This window comes from Canis lupus, chromosome 21 (genome assembly GCF_011100685.1).
Source record: "Canis lupus familiaris isolate Mischka breed German Shepherd chromosome 21, alternate assembly UU_Cfam_GSD_1.0, whole genome shotgun sequence".
In the NCBI taxonomy this organism is placed as follows: domain Eukaryota; kingdom Metazoa; phylum Chordata; class Mammalia; order Carnivora; family Canidae; genus Canis; species Canis lupus.
Genome location: NC_049242.1, coordinates 27,846,515 through 27,862,973, shown reverse-complemented (window position 1 = coordinate 27,862,973; position 16,459 = coordinate 27,846,515). Strand labels below are relative to the sequence as shown.

General features: G+C 35.6%; 1 protein-coding gene and 1 pseudogene across 1 annotated transcript; both read right to left on the bottom strand.

Moving 5' to 3' along the window:
* Positions 1-6,580: 6,580 nt before the first annotated feature.
* On the bottom strand, positions 6,581-7,519 carry OR52J3 (olfactory receptor family 52 subfamily J member 3). Its single transcript, NM_001388844.1, is given in 1 exon segment — positions 6,581-7,519. A coding segment is annotated over 1 exon segment (939 nt).
* Positions 7,520-14,025: 6,506 nt separating this feature from the next.
* OR51W1P lies at positions 14,026-15,202 on the bottom strand (annotated as a pseudogene).
* Between the last annotated feature and the right edge of the window lie 1,257 nt (positions 15,203-16,459).

Below are 16,459 nucleotides of genomic sequence, written 5' to 3'. Positions count from 1 at the left end.
TGAGCTGAAATGGCAGGACACCTGCACCCCAATGTTTATAGCAGCAATATCCAGAATAGCCAAATTGTGGAAGGAGCCTCAGTGTCCATCAAAAGATGAATGGATAAAGCAAATGTGGTCTATATTTACAATGGAATATTACTCAGCCATTAGAAACAACAAATACCCACCATTTGTCAACATGGATGGAAAGGGAAGGTATTATGCTCAGTGAAGTAAGTCAATTGGGGAAGGACAAGCATCATATGGTCTCATTCATTTGAGGAATATAAAAAATAGTGAAAGGGATCATAGGGGAAAGGAGAGGAAATAAGCGGGAAATATCAGAGAGGGTAACAAAACATGAGAGACACCTAACTGGGAAACGAACAAGGGGTAGTTGAAGGGGAGGTGGAAAGGGGGATGGGGTGACCCGGGTGATGGGCACTGAGGGGGGGCACTTGATGGGATGAGCACTGGTGTTATGCTATATGTTGGCAAATCGAACTCCAATAAAAACTATACAAAAAATGAAATATTTGACTATCAATTGAACTACAAATGTCTACTCAAATTTTATTTTTCATCTTCATTATCTATAAAGACATTTTGAGTTAAACAAAAACTGAAAGACTTTATCACCAGCCAATCTGCAGGACAAGAAATGGTAAAGGATTACTACCAGCTGATGGAAAATGGCCAAAGCTTTTAAATGGTTATTAATGAAGAAATGAGAATTACTGGGAATACTGAATAATTAGATTACCTATTTCAAATATCAAATTAGCTTAGTGCATAAAAATGTTTATTATATTACTTTGGATGATTGCAAAAACAAAATAAGTACTGAAATGGAAAGAAGAATCTATTCACTCAAAGATATTATACTCTCATTAAAATTAATGTGCATTAGGAGTCTACATATACACACTTTTCTTTATAAATGTACATGAAATATATAAAATAATATATGATATATTTTCAATGAACAAGTAAAAAATACAAAACAAAGTATTTTGAAATAGCATAACAATGTCAAAATGTTTGGAGGTCACTGCAATACAGATAACATTATTGCCTCTCATTCAATTTATGGAATTGAAACTGTTTAAGTAGTGACCATACAACACTTTAACAATGAAAACTATTAACTGGAAAAATGACTCCACTCAGACCTATTGCCAATAGGATATACTAAAAAAATTGGTTTCCCATGCTTTTTAAAAACTAACATGGCAGTTTCTGTTGTCAAGATGACAGTTTATGTAAGTACTGTCATTCCTCCCAGAAAGCTTTAGGTATTTTAAAATCGATGTTAAAACTATGTTATATATATATATATATATATATATATATATATATATATATATATATATTTATATTTAAAATCAATAGAAACAGTTATTAAAGGATAAGAGTGAACAGTCTAGCAGATACTTGCAAACACGAGGGATAGTTATTTCAAAGATAGGGAGGGATGTGAATCTTTTTGTCTTGAGGTTTTCAGAGAAGCCAGAGGCAAAAAGGATCAAAAGCCAAATTCCTAAAGAATTAGGTTCCACAGTAGTGCCTCCACTACACAAAACTCCTTCCCTGGTTGGGTTTTACAACAGATACAGATGCCACAATGTGTCATCCATATCCTTCTTTCAGATCAGAAGTTCTCAGCCATCTAACTACTGAGAATATAACCTTCTTTACTTCGTCTCTTGCCTCAATGAAACTTCTTTGTCTAATACCACATCCCCTTCCTGGGGAGCCCCCATAATGACTGGTTGATGAAGAACCATAAGCTTACCCTATTTACCCTAATCAGGACAAATTTGAAGTGACACTCCAGCTCCAGAGACTCCTGTATAAACATCTGGCTGACACTTGTTGCCCTTTCATTGCAAATAACTTTCTCCCTCTTTCTTCACCCACCTCTCCCAGGTGCTGATCTTAGGAGCAAAGCTATATTAGTTTTCTAATGCCTCTTTGCTAAATGACCAGAAATGTAGTGCCTTAAATCAACAAAAATTTATTTTCTTGCAGTTCACTTGGTTAAGAAGCTGATGCATATCTTGCTGAGGTAAAATCAAGTTTTCAGCAGGTCTGAATTCCTTTCTGGAGACACTAGAGGTAAACATATTTTGTTGCCTTTTCCAGATTCTATAGGTTGCCCACCTTCCTTAACTCATGGCTCTCTTCTCCATTTTTGGAGCCAGCAATGAAAGCTTAAGTCCTACACATGTGGTATTGCTCTTACTTTTCTTTAAATATGTATATGTACCCCGATGTCCATAGCAGCATTGTCAACAATAATTTCTTTATCTATCTATCTATTATCTATCTATCTAATCTATCTATCTATCTATCTATATCTATCTACTCACACACTATATACTAAGTATACTTAGTATATATTAGTTTTATATATACTAATATATATTAGTTTATATATATTAGTTTTATATATATATATATATATAAAAATTTACTGAGCCATCAAAAAAATTTAAATCTTGCCATTTGCAATGATGTGAATAGAGCCAGAGAGTATAATGCTAAGCAATAAGTCAGAGAAAGACAAATACTATATGATTTCATTCCTAGGTGTAATTTAAGAAACATAACAGATGTTATGTTACAGATAACAAGGAGGGGAAAGAGAGAGGTGAACTATTAATCAGACTATTAACTATGAAGAACCAACTGAGGGTTGCTGGAGTGGAGGTGGGGGCGTTAAATGGGGTGATGAGGATTATGGAGGGCACTTATGATAAGCATGGGTGATGTATGGATGTATTAAATCACTAAATTCTACACTTGCAAATACTATTGCAAGGTGTGTTAAATAACTGGAATTTAAATAAAAACTTGTAAAAAATAAATGTATAAATAATTACACAATTGAGTCATCATATCTCCTTCACTGACTCTTTCTTCTGTTCCTATTATTGTCCACTTTCAACGACTTGTGTTTACATTGGCTCTACATTGATAGTCCAGGACACTTCCTATCTTGAACAACCTTAATCCCATGTGCAGTGTTAGTTCCTCTTATAAAATTTTACATATTCACAAATTCTGAAGATTAATATGAGGATGTCTTTAAGGGGGCATTATTCTGCCTCCATGAAAATCTCCATCTCAGGATGTGCTTTCTAAGAAACTCAACCTGTGGGATGCCTGGGTGGCTCAGCAGTTAAACATCTGCCTTCTACTCAGGGCTGATCCGGGAGTCCTAGGATCAAGTCCTACATCAGGCTCCCTGCATGGAGCCTGCTTCTCACTCTGCCTCTGTCTCTGCCTCTCTCTTTCTGTGTCTTTCATAAATAAATATATATATATAAAATCTTAAAAAAAAAAGGAAACACAACCTGCAAACACTGCTTACACAGTGTCTTGGAAGAGCCTACCAAGAAATCACAATGGCAAAGAAAAACTCACTGTAAATAATCACCAAATGTCCAAAGACATTTTTTAAAATGCTACCAATATAGTAAAAACCTGTGTGAAATAGAATTAAAAAATAAACCACTTCAGGTTTTTACAATATATGTAATTGGAAGCCTTAAAGAGATGAAAGAGAGAAAATTACAACCATGAAGAAAGCACAGGAGATTTTTGTTAAAAGGATCAAAAATTTAAGTGTTGAAAGTAATTATATTAAGGGACTAAAGAGTAAAATGGAAACTGCTGAAAATAAAAATTTGGGGTTTTAAAAGTAAACATGTATTTTTAGGACTATAGCCAAATAAATGATGGAAGGAAAGAAAAGTTAAAATACATGGAATAAAGATAGGGCATTCCAACTTTATTTTTATGTACTTACAAAAGAATATGGTGGGAAGTGGAGAAGGAAATATTCAAAGAAATAAAGTTTGAAATGTAATAGATAAAGAAATATCTGGAAGCAATAGATATATATCACATAAGAAAATAAGGATTGAATACTGAACATGACTTTTATAAAAATTTATAAATCTAGACTTATAATGAAATTTCAGAACTTTGAAATAAAGATGATTCCAAAAAGAAAAAGAAAAAAACCCTTTCAAAAGAGTGAGAAAATGATTGGCACCAGTTCCATTGATAGCATTAGTTGCAGGAGAACAAAAAAGTTGAACAATAAATTCAGAAAGATGGTGGAATAGAACTTGGTTCCAAAATTCAATAAATTCTTTATTTATTATTCAAATATGAGAGCAGATGAGGATATACTTAGACATAAAAGTAAAATTAAATATTACCAGACTAAGCAGGGTTGTAGCTAGTAGGAAAAATATTCTCCATAAAGACTGTGAATGCCACAGAAAGAAGATATTCATGAACATTTATTGTAGAAAGAAATCATTAAAAAAATATATATATAATCAAATAAAAATGGCCTGGAAACAGTTCCAGATAATTCCAAAATGAGAGATAGAGGTATACAAGAACAGGACAAGGCAAAAGGGGTATAAAATTTTTGTTTTGTTCAGAGTAGGATAGTTATAAATTATTATAATTAGAAAACCAATATTTGACTAATGCTACAAAGTTAATGAAACAAAGTTAAATTAAGAAAGCAAGAAAGGGGGCACCTGGGTGGCTCAATGATTGAGCTTCTGCCTTTGGCTCAGTGGTGGTCCCAGGGTTCTGGGATTGAGTCTTGCATCGGGCTTCCCACAGGGAGCCTGCTTCTCCCTCTGCCTATGTCTCTGCCTCTCTCTGTGTGTCTCTCATAAATAAATAAAATCTTTAAAAAAATCAAGAAAGTTAGAAAAAAGAAGGTATTGAAAAATGTGAAATTTTTAAGCAATCAAAAACAAAGATCAAAAAGGCAGAAATGTATTCTTATTGATTACAATTCTGCTACTCAATAATTTTACCAAAAATTATAGAACCTGCATAAACTATCTTAAACTTCACCAAAAAAAAATGCAAGGAAATGCAAGATGCTTTCTAATCAAATAATAATAATAGCATGAATATCTACTAAGAGATGAATACATAAGTAAAATCAAATGTTATAAAACAAAACATGAAATGTTTTAATCTATATAAATTAATAACAAATGACCTAACTAAAATACCATGACTGGTTGTAAAATTTAAAATATCTGTACTGTGTGTCAGAAAAACAAATGATACATTTGCCTCTGGAAAAATAGGACAAAATCTGTGTTGGAGCAGTGTTGAAAGTAATTTTCACTTTAATTCTGTATATATTTGTATTAAGCATTGTGTTTGAGATGAGTGCAATGTTGAAGGTCATTAATTCATGGAGTTGTAAGAACAAGGATTTGCATTATACTTTTACTTTAGTTTCTTTTGTAAGTAGTCTGAAAAAGAAATTTTTTTAATGTAAAGACATGTAACAAGTCTGATGATGCAAAGGGTCATTGCTTGGTCTTTGGGAAATATTGAACCAACTAAAAGCGCTCAGTAGTATAAAAAAAAAAAGGCAACTATTCATAAATTCATTTCAGAGCTTATACATTAAGTCAGTGGAGGAACTAGAGATAGATCATGAGTCCAGGATGAGAGCCCTTGTTTGGGAAGATGGAATATTTCAGGGTCAAATGTAGATTGAGAGAACAAAGTGAATAAAGTGATAGGCAAAGACCAACATATTTCACATAGAAATAATAAACATAATTCAATTATAAGATTACACTTGTGTTTATGGACCTTACTACAGTGATAGTCATTAATATGATACTATAGATAAGTAACAAATAATTTGGGGGTGCCTGGGTGGTTTAGTTTTGCATCCAACTCTTGATTTTGGTTCAGGTCACTAGCAATGTCCTGAGATGGAGCCCTGTAACTGGTTCTATGCTCAGTGGGGAATCTGCTTGAGATTCTTTCTCTCCCTCTCCCTCTGCCCCTCCCACTCTCTCTCTCTCAAATAAATAAATAATCTAAAAATAAAAAAGAAATAGTTTTGAAATTGCATGTTTGTTTTGGCTATCATTCCATGGAATCTTACATATTTGGCAGATCATTGCACTTCAAGCTACAGATTTGGCAATGATTTTTTTGAACCCATTAACTTGTTTTTTTTTAAAAGAATGTAACAGAATGCAACCTCCTAGAAGGCCAGACATTTTGTGTTAACTTGGTTCATGCATTTATCCCTAGCAATTAGAATGAGTCAAGACAACAATAAACACAAAATGAATATAAATTAAAGGCATAATAAAATGAATGCACAATGAATGGACAAACAAACCAACGCATGATGTAGGACACAGGGTCAGATCTCCACTGCCACATTTATCTAATTATAGAATGCAAAAAACAAACAAACAAACAAAAAAACAAAAAAACAAAACAAAAAAACATATAACATATTCTTTGCCCAGAAAAAGAGAAGCTTTATATTATGAAGGACTCTGTGGGAAGACATGCAGACAGAGGCCACACAGCTCCTTCCAAGATAGCCCTTTGAACTTGAGATCCAGTGAAGTTTCCACGAGTTTTAGAATCCATTAGTCAGCAATTATGAATAAATCAGCTTGTATCTCAATCTGGCAGCAACAGATTAGGACTAGAGATGTTTGCTAAAGCAAGAACACACAGGTCTTTGTAGATGGATGAAAATCCTTAGTAAAAGAACATGTCATGAGTCTTATTTTTTTATAAAGACATGGAGCACTCGCTCTCGAATCTGTTTGGTCCTTACACCATAAATGATGGGGTTGAGTGATGGTGGGATAACCAAATAGAGGTTGGCAACAAGAATGTGAATGTAGCGTGGTATGTTGTGTCCAAATCGGTGAGTGAGGAAGGAGAACACTGAGGGGATATAGAAAACACAGATGACCCCAACGTGAGAACCACATGTGCTGAGTGCTTTTAGCCGAGCATCCTGTGATGGGAGGCGAAAGACAGCTCGGAGAATGTACATGTAGGAGATGCCAATAAGGACCAGGTTCAGGACAAAGAAGGAAACCACGAAAAGCCCATAGATGGCATTGACACGGATGTTTCCACAGGAGAGTTTGGCAATGCCCATGTGCTCACAGTAGGAGTGAGCTATCACGTGAGCCTGACAGAAGGGTAGGCGGTAGATGAGGAAGACCATGGGAAGTGTCAGCACAACTGGACGAATCACAATGCACATGCTGATGCCCACCAGTATCCGGGATGTCAAGATGGTTGTATAGTGGAGGGGAGCACAGATGGCCACATAGCGATCAAAGGCCATAGCCAGCAAGACCTCAGCCTCCATGCCAGTAAAAGTATGGATCAAAAACATCTGGGCCACACAAGCTCCAAAGTTAATCTCATGAGCATCAAACCAGAAGATTCCCAACATTCGGGGCACAGAGGTTGTGGAAAGGGCCAAATCAATAGTTGAAAGGAGAGCCAGAAAATAGAACATGGGCTCCCTCCGCAGGGTCTGCTCCATCTTGATGACTAGCAAAATTGTGGCATTGCCCAGTAAAGCCACAAGGTAAACAGAGCAGAAAGGCAGGGAGATCCAGGCATGGGCCCCTTCCAGACCAGGGATTCCAACGAGGAAGAATGTGGCTGGGTGAAAAATGCTCCTATTGTGGTATATCATCCTGTCACTGGTCAAAGGAGGTGAAGTTGCTCCTGGTCTAGGGGAAAAATGAGAGAGAATGAGAGATAGAGATCAAAGGAGAGATCAAAAGGAGAAGGAGATGCCATGTCAATCGCTAGCTTAGTGTTTCAGCATAGATTTGATGTCATGCTTAATACATAGTAAGTCTGTTACTGAAGGACATATATGAGATATCTCATAGCCATTTGATGAAGCAGGTCAAGGCAACTTTCAGAGTTTCCACCCTGTCTGCTCATTGAGTTCTAATCCCAAACATGGAGTTTTGCAGTAAGCTCAGTGAAGATTTCTAATAGTTGGAGCTTATCATTCATTTTGAAGGAGAATAGGATGTGATTCCACTCTGGAAAATATATTCTGGAGAGTGACACTGGCAACATGAAGACTACAGTTGAGGTCAAGTTAACATGCTACAGGGGTAGTAAAAAATGACTTTAAGGAAAAAAAAAAGACTAAGACAAAGAAAGAAAATATTTTTAAGAAGTCCATAATGAAAATAAATTACAGATCCAGGTGTATAGGTGCTCACACAATTAAAATCTTAATTCTTTTGACTGATATGTTAAGAAATTCTGACCCAAGCCCAGCAGCCTCTCACAGACACCAAATCAGATAATAAGGGCCCCTTGAGATACTGGCCAGGAGTAGAAATAGCCATTGTTTATGACTTACAGATGGCACCAAGTACCAGTTGGGAAAGAGAAAAGGAGGACTGTGTTTTGCCTTTTTCACACTTGCTCACTCTCCACAGCATATCCAGTACTCTCAGAGCACCTATTGATTTTACTGGTGTTAATTTTACCACTGCTATGGAGTGAACACTTGCTTACCAGTTCAAAAACACTGGAAATCTGGATAGAGAAACACAAATGGTTTTGGTACTAGAGAAGGTATTTTTTTTTTTGCAGCTCTCTGGGACAGTCATGTCTCAATAGAGAAGAATCTACTTCCACAATGATCTTCAGAGAAAGATACTTCACAGTTTCAGAAACTACAGAATGCATCAAACAACTCAGAATGAGATAAAGGAACTTGCACTGGAATATAAGGTTCAGCAGTTTAGCCAAAAACAAAGCAGAGATGGGGCTCCTGGTGGCTTGGTCAGTTACATATCCGACTCTTGATTTCAGCTCAGGGTCTTGAGATCAGCATAGACTCTGCTTGAGATTCTCTCTCTCCTGCTCCCTTTGCCCCTCCTCTTCTCAGGCATGCATGCTCTCTTTTTTTTCTCTCTCTCAATAAATAAAATTTTAAAAACATAAAGCAGAGATATCCATTTTTGTCCTTGACATAGCTTCACTTTATCATTTAAATTTTTTTTTCAAAATAGGAAACATATCAAGGTAAAAAAAAAAAAAAGAAACTGTCATTTATTAGTTCAATCCAACAATGAAAGAACAAATGCTACAAAGTGCAGAGACTCACTTGTCTGTAAAAATGTCAACACCCTTGCCAAGTAAGAAACCATTGCCTAGAAAAATGATGGCCAAGGCCAAGGTGGAGAGTCCTCGTTGTTTACTATGGAGCAATGCTAGGAGCCCCCTCTCAACAGCAGCTCTCCACTGGCCTCATCCCTTCCTACCGACATGGAAATTTATTTCATCCAACACAACTGACAGGATGATATTAAATGCATCGGATCTTCCTGAGACTTCTAAAAATAATCTTATTATAACCTAAAGATAAAATGTGTTTTTTCCTTCCTGCTGCAGTTGGCCATTTGGTCCAGTTCTCAGGCTGCTCTACCCATGTATGTCTGCATTTCCTACAATGCCTGTTCACCAGCTGATTCACCTTTTCCTTCCATAAGGAATCAAGACTTACACACAGCATCGAGCAGCACAGCCCTTAACACTTCTCTCTGAGGAATGCATGGAGAGTGCCTTTATGTTAGGCTTCTAGCACCTAAGGGATATTCCTAAGAAAACAGCCCATTTTAATCCCAGCTTTACACCAAGCTCTGGGATTGAGTCCTTGGAGACTGCTCACAAACCTCTAGATTCTATTCCCCAAACCTAAAATCCCAAGGAACATAAAAGCAACCTGAAGTATACATAAATAAAAGTTGAAGAGTGGGGATAAAGCACATAATTACTGTCATTTATACTTGACACATGTGAAAAAAGATACACTGTGTCTCCATGTGAATGTGACTATGTGGGTCAATTCTATGGCTTACTGACCTTCTACATATAAAAGAAACTAGCTCATTTATTTATTTAACCATTCATTCATTCATTCATTCATTCATTTATTGGAACTAGCTAATTTAAATTCAAATATTTGAACTAGCATAGAAAGCTTTTTAAAATTTTACTATTTCTTTACCCTAAGTTTTTTTCCAACCTCCTCTCATATAGCTGCTTTGAGTTTCTCCAAGTAGCACTAAAGACATAGATCCATGGTTCTTTTCCCACACTATTTTCTATACATTTTCCCTGTCACAACCATGATTTCACCTGTACAAATTTCAAAAGTCCTGTTGATAAGCGCCTACATTTTTATCCTGGAGCCAGAGTGCTGGTGTTCAAGTTCTGACTCTGCCACATATGAGCTGCTTGACTTTGGGTGACTCATGTAGCATTTCTGTGCCTCAGTTTCCTTAACTATAAAATGGATGTCAAAATAGTGCCTTCCTCATTGGGTACATGTACATTTGAGATACAAATTAAATGTCTCTGAGGCATTTAAAAGTGTCCCTTACTTAGTAAGTGGTTAGTTTTATCTTGTTTCTTCTTCTTCTTCTTCTTCTTCTTCTTCTTCTTCTTATTATTATTATTATTGATTTCATCTCACAAGAACAACTGCATAAATATTATTCAGGCAGAGCAAGTTTAGGAACCACTTACCAATCACTGTAGCCAGTTTTCTTCTGAAACCTCTGATGATATTAGATATTTACTTTTCAAATTTTAGAATTAATCAGGTATATATCATGTATATCCTATCAGAATGTGATTTTTTTGGACTGAAAAAATAATATCTCTTTATCACACAACTGAAGTTTCCACAAGTCTCCCTAAGACAACAGTTAGGCCTACGAAATAAAGCACTGACTACAAAGTATGAGAAGTAATATTTTTATTTGACCTTGCCAATCTTCTCCATCATTCTCTACAAGCATTAAAGTTATCTCCTACAAATTTATAGTTTTTGTTCACCTGTACATATACAGTGAAATATTCTCTTGTGTCTAATAAGGTCTTTATATACATAATCAAAATCATAATCAAGACATTTGTTTAACAGCACATTTCTTCCTCCATGAGTGTGAAGCAGGACACACTGAATCTTGAGAGTTGCTAAAAGATATCTTAGATCCATAAAGGGAGCTAAGTTTAGGATCGAATAAGACACAGAATCTCAAGAGCAAATATTAAAACAAACTTGGTCCATAGTAAACACAGTTTAGACATTCAGCTGTTATATAAAACCAGACCAACATTTTTATTGTAAAAGCCAATAAATTATTTTAATGACAAAGAAAATCTGAATTATCTTTTCAGAAACATAAAATGTAAAATATCTCAACAGACTTTATTTCTTTTCTTTTTTTTTCTTCTGAAAGACCTCCCTCACAGTGGCCTCAATTCTGTAGCTCCAATCCGAACTGATTGCTTTTCGTGTGCCTAGTTGGGAATGCCCTACTCTACTCTCCTGTCTTAAATTCACTTTTTTTTTCATACCTCATGCCTTCCCATTTCACAGACAGCTCCCTAGTTTTTCAGGAACACATCCTTATATAATTTCCAAAGACAGTATGAAAAGAGATATAATTTCAAAATATCTATGACTGAAATATTATTTTCCCCTCAACTATGATTGATATTTTGGCTTTAGTCATTATTGGTTGAACTATGTCCCTCCCTACCATAAATTTATATGTTGAAGTCCCAATATGCAGTATGTTAGAACATGACCTTATTTGGGAATAGGGTCATTATCAATGCAATAATTTAACATAAAACTAGGTCATACTGGAGTAGGGTGAGCTCCTAATTCAATATGACTGATATTATTTTTTTAAAAAAGAAGCTCTATGAGGAAATACATGTACATGGGGAAGGCACCATGTAATCTAGGCAGGAGGCATGGAACAGACACTTTCTCACAGTTCTGAGAAGGAAGAAGCACTGCCAATACCTCCATCTCAGACTGCCCGCCTCCAGAGCTCTGAGACAAGAAATTTATGTTGTTTAAACCACTCAGTCTGTGATACTTTGTTACCACAGCTCTAGTGAACTGAGAGTTATATTGGTTGAAGAAGATTTTATAAGCATGATTACAATGATCATTTATGGTCCACATGGAAATCAAGGATTCTGATACCATTGTAATTCACATTTCTTTCAGGTCACTTCTTGTGATTTTTCTTTAGTCTTTGTAATATATTAGTATCCTCTCCTTAAATTTCTGAAAATTCACCCTCATTTACTAAATGAATTGGGCCTTTCTAAGGTATGGATCTATGACATTAAAAGTTGGAAATTATTTTTAATTTTTTGAAATTATATTTAATTTTAAATCTTTACCTTTTTCTTTCTCTTTCATACCTCTTCTTTGTCGACAGTTGGTGTTCTACATTGATCTTTTATGTATAATTTTTCCTTATTTCATATTTTAGTCATGATTTCTCTCCCTCCTAATATTATGAGATATTTCTTTAAATGTATTTTCCCATACGTGTGCTAATTATTTAAAAATATGTATACGTGTAGCCATTTAAGAAGTACTCCAGAATTTAAAAATCTTTTGTCTTGAGTTCCTGAGTTCTGAACCAAATGGAGGGATGTTTTTAAGTGTCAAACAAATGAAGACAAAGAACTTCATCATTCATTGACAAGCTACCGACTGAGAATCTTGTCTAGATGTATTCGATGATGAGATTCCTAACAGATCCACTGAATTAGGTGGGCCTACTAGCCTCATCATGGTCTGAGAACAGGCACTTATAGGACTAGAACATGCAATCTATTCCTGTAAAATATAGCAAGAGGCATACTTTATGCTCCTCCCAGGCTGTTGGTTTCCAAAAGAAAGGCACAAAATAAACTGTACTCTTTTTTTTTTTTTTGTATTTCTCTAAACATGTATTTTACCTTTATTCTTGTGTGCCATAAAGTTACATGGAAATAGCTTTAACCCTTTCAAGACTTTTCTTCATGCTTTGTTAGGAAAGACCAAATACAGCCTTTGATCTACAGATAATTCACTGTGTTACTGAGGTAACACCCTCCTAAGTACATGGCCAGATGTTCTTTTTATTACAAGGTTTGTCCATGCTGTCTGTCAACAATAAGAGCTCTGCTCAGTCATACATAAGACCTGAGAATTGCTCCATTTGTGCCTTTCTTGTGGTTCTTTCCTTGGCCTCAGTAGTTTCTTTGCATTCATACACTGACTGGTACACAGCTGAAGACTTCTGAGGAATGTCCCGAGGTCGTAAACCTGTCTCCATGCACCTTTCTCCTCTCTGGTCTTCTGCCTTGTAATTCAGGCGGACCATGAGACTCTGGGTTCTCTACCCCTCTTCATGACTTAATAAATTTCCAGTAAGTAAGTAGGGGCAACCTTTAGGCTCATGTCATTCTTCCTTTTGTTACAGATCATTGTCTTTGCTTCCTTTAATCCAGTTTCTTAGCACTGTTGTATTATAAACTTTACCACTGTTTTTTAGTTTTTTTTATGGTGAGGTGAGGGAGTAAATCTGGTCCCTGTTACTCCATCATGGCAATAAACAGAAATAAAATTTTGTTTTGTATTTAATGTTTGACTGCTTGTATTTGTCCCAAGTTATAATCTGATTGTGTGGGTGAACACAGTCCAAAACCATACATATTCTAGATTTAGTATCATCCTCTTGACCTCAATGGGGTGAATGCATGCCTGCTTCAGTTTTTCCACTCACTATATGTTGACTTTGTGTGAGCAATCATGACCTAAATGCTTATCTCAACACTAGTGATTATGATTTCTAATAGCTATACAAGAGAGTAAGTAGAAGACACTCAGATAAGTGGAAAAGGATAATGTTAAGGATTCAGTTTTAGTGATAATATTTGACAGAGTGAAGATTGGGTTTGGCAGGTCTTCAAAATTTCAGGCCCAGTACAGGACAAACCTACTTTCTTGAAACAAGTTTTTCCACAACATTCTGGCACTGGGCAAGATCACAGACTATAGTAAAGATTAACCTGATTTGGGTCTTTGAATTAGTAAGAGATCTCAATTGTACTATTATTTTCAAAAACAATAAAATGTGCCATTAAAAAGGTTACATTGTTATATTAAAATCCTCAAAATGTATTATTTGTGATGATCTTCATAAAATGCAGGGAGATCATTGGAGCAATGATAAATTTCAAATTTACAAAGAAGAAACTTAGAAATGAGAGAGTTGGGGAATTCTCCAAAATCACATATCTAGGAAGTTGTACAGTTAAGAATCTGATGAAGAAAATTTTCTCCAAATTAATGCCAGGTATTTTCTAAAGACTCTGACTTTGCCTAAACATGTGGAAAATCCCAAAATGCATCTGTTTGGTCCTGACCTGCAGATGATGGGATTAAGTACTGGTGGGAGAAGCAGGCAAATGTCAGCCATGAGAATGTGGACTATGGGAAGCAGGTGCTTCCCAAAGTGATGGACCATGCATACCCCTATTAGAGGTACAGAGCAGATAAGCACCACACATACATGAAATAAACAAGTGTTGAGTGCCTTTAGTTGCTTGTCATTAGATGCAATGCCTAGTGCAGCATGGAAAATTAGGACATAAGAGAGGAGGATGAGGAATGAGTCTCTGCCCAGTGTGATAATGACTACACACAATCCATAGATGTTGTTGACACTGGCATCATAGCAGGATAATTTCAGAATATCTTGATGCAAGCAAAAGGGGTGGCTGAGGACATTAGCACAACAGTGATGGTAGCACCTCAATAGTATAGGGGTGGGCATCACAACTCCTGTACTTTGTAGCAAGTAGCCCAAGCCAATATTACCATCATTGGTGAGGATGCTTCAGTAGTGCATCCTCAGTTTTTTTTTTTTTTTAACCACATCTAAGGATTTCTTTATCGTTGATGATCATTACAGAATTTCATGTTCAAAACAGAGCTCCTCATAAGGACCTCACAGATCGGTCTACATGTAAAATATGATTTATACAAGCAAAACCCACACATAAAAAGAAATGACTGGTTGTCCCGGGGAAGTACAGAGATAGGACAGGGGCTGTAGGCTGCACTCAGGGGCCAGGTCTTCTGAGGAGAAGTGGATGACATATAGCAATGAATCAGTCAAAGGCCATGGCCAGCAGCACTGAAGACTCCAAGAACATGAAGGTGTGGATGAAGAAAAGCTGAGCAAAACAAGCTCCTCCTCTGATTTCCTGGGCTTCCCACCATAACATAGCCAATATTGTAGGGAGTATAGACATGGACATGCCCAGGTCAGTTATTGCCAGGATGGACAGCAGATAATACCTGGGCTGGTGGAGTGAAGACTCATTCCAGATAACAGAGATGATGATGATGTTGCCTATAAATGCTACCAAGTATGCAAGACAAAATGGAATTGAGAGCATGAATAGACTTCAGCCCATGGAAACCTTCTAAGGGAAAGATGGGTTCTGTAGCATCACTGTTATTCCAGACCACCATGGTGTTGCTTCAGAAGCCCTTTGGATGTGAGAAATGCTGACAAAGTCCCAGGCTATTCAGATCGGTGAGTAAATTCTACTGTATTCATGTAAAATCAATCTTTAGTGTTCTTTAAATGACTTACACAAATATAGTATGAAGAAAGACATCCCAGGCATCTGAGTCATCAGTTCAGAAACAGTTTACAAAATATGAAATCTGGTCTCAACTGTGACATTAGGATGCTATCAGGTATACATCACAACCTTGAAAATTTTAATATAAATGCAAAATAGAGAAATGTAAACTTTTAGATAAATTGGTACATTAATACAACAAAATCTAAGTGAAAATAGGAGAGCTGCACTGATCTTCAAATTAGCCTGTGGATCATTTCTCAATCTTATTTTCATTCTTCAAGGGTACCCTGACATCTTTAATCTCATTGTTTTAATATATTATTCTGTTTTTCTAAAAATTAACATATATGTTCTATGAAAATGCAACACAGAAAGGAAAAGGTCATTATGTATAATCTTAACATTTTTAATACCTTCTAGCTTTTAAAAATTTTGCAAAGCATGGACACTCCAGTTGCAGTAGAAGCCATGACTAATTTGTTAAATCTTCAAGAGAAAAGAAAATTCAGGGAAGAGGTAAGAAATGAACATCTGAAATCTCCTTAAATATATGTTTGCATTCATTAAAATAGTAAAAGACAAAATATTAGTGGTGTATTCTACTAATAAGAATAATGCTATATAATACATTTCTTTATCACTCTTTATTTCATAATGCTTTTCAGTTTTAAAAAAGTTGTTCATTTATGTGAATACCTTTCTCAGATAAATCAAATGATTTAACTGATTAGTTTTTTTATCTACACATTATACAATTTTTAATTTCTAATTCATTTACTTATTTTTCCAGGAACCTGAGTAGTCCTGCATATGTGGTTCCAAAGCATGCACCAAAGACCTTCTTCTACACTTGTCTTTTATTTAATATTAATAACTGTAGGGTTAAATTTTAAGTCAGAATTTTTTACAGCTCTACTTTATTCATCTTTCCTAATTCTTGATGATGATAATTTGTTACACTTTTCTGTCTGTTATCTGACTTAGACAAACATACCAATCTCCAAATGAATTTTTATTACTCTCAGATAAATTTAAATTGTGTATACAAAATATAAATTCTTTGATATTCCAAGACTTTACCCAATTGAAATAATCAGAGAGCATATGCTGCTTTAGATTCATTATTTTGACTTCTATA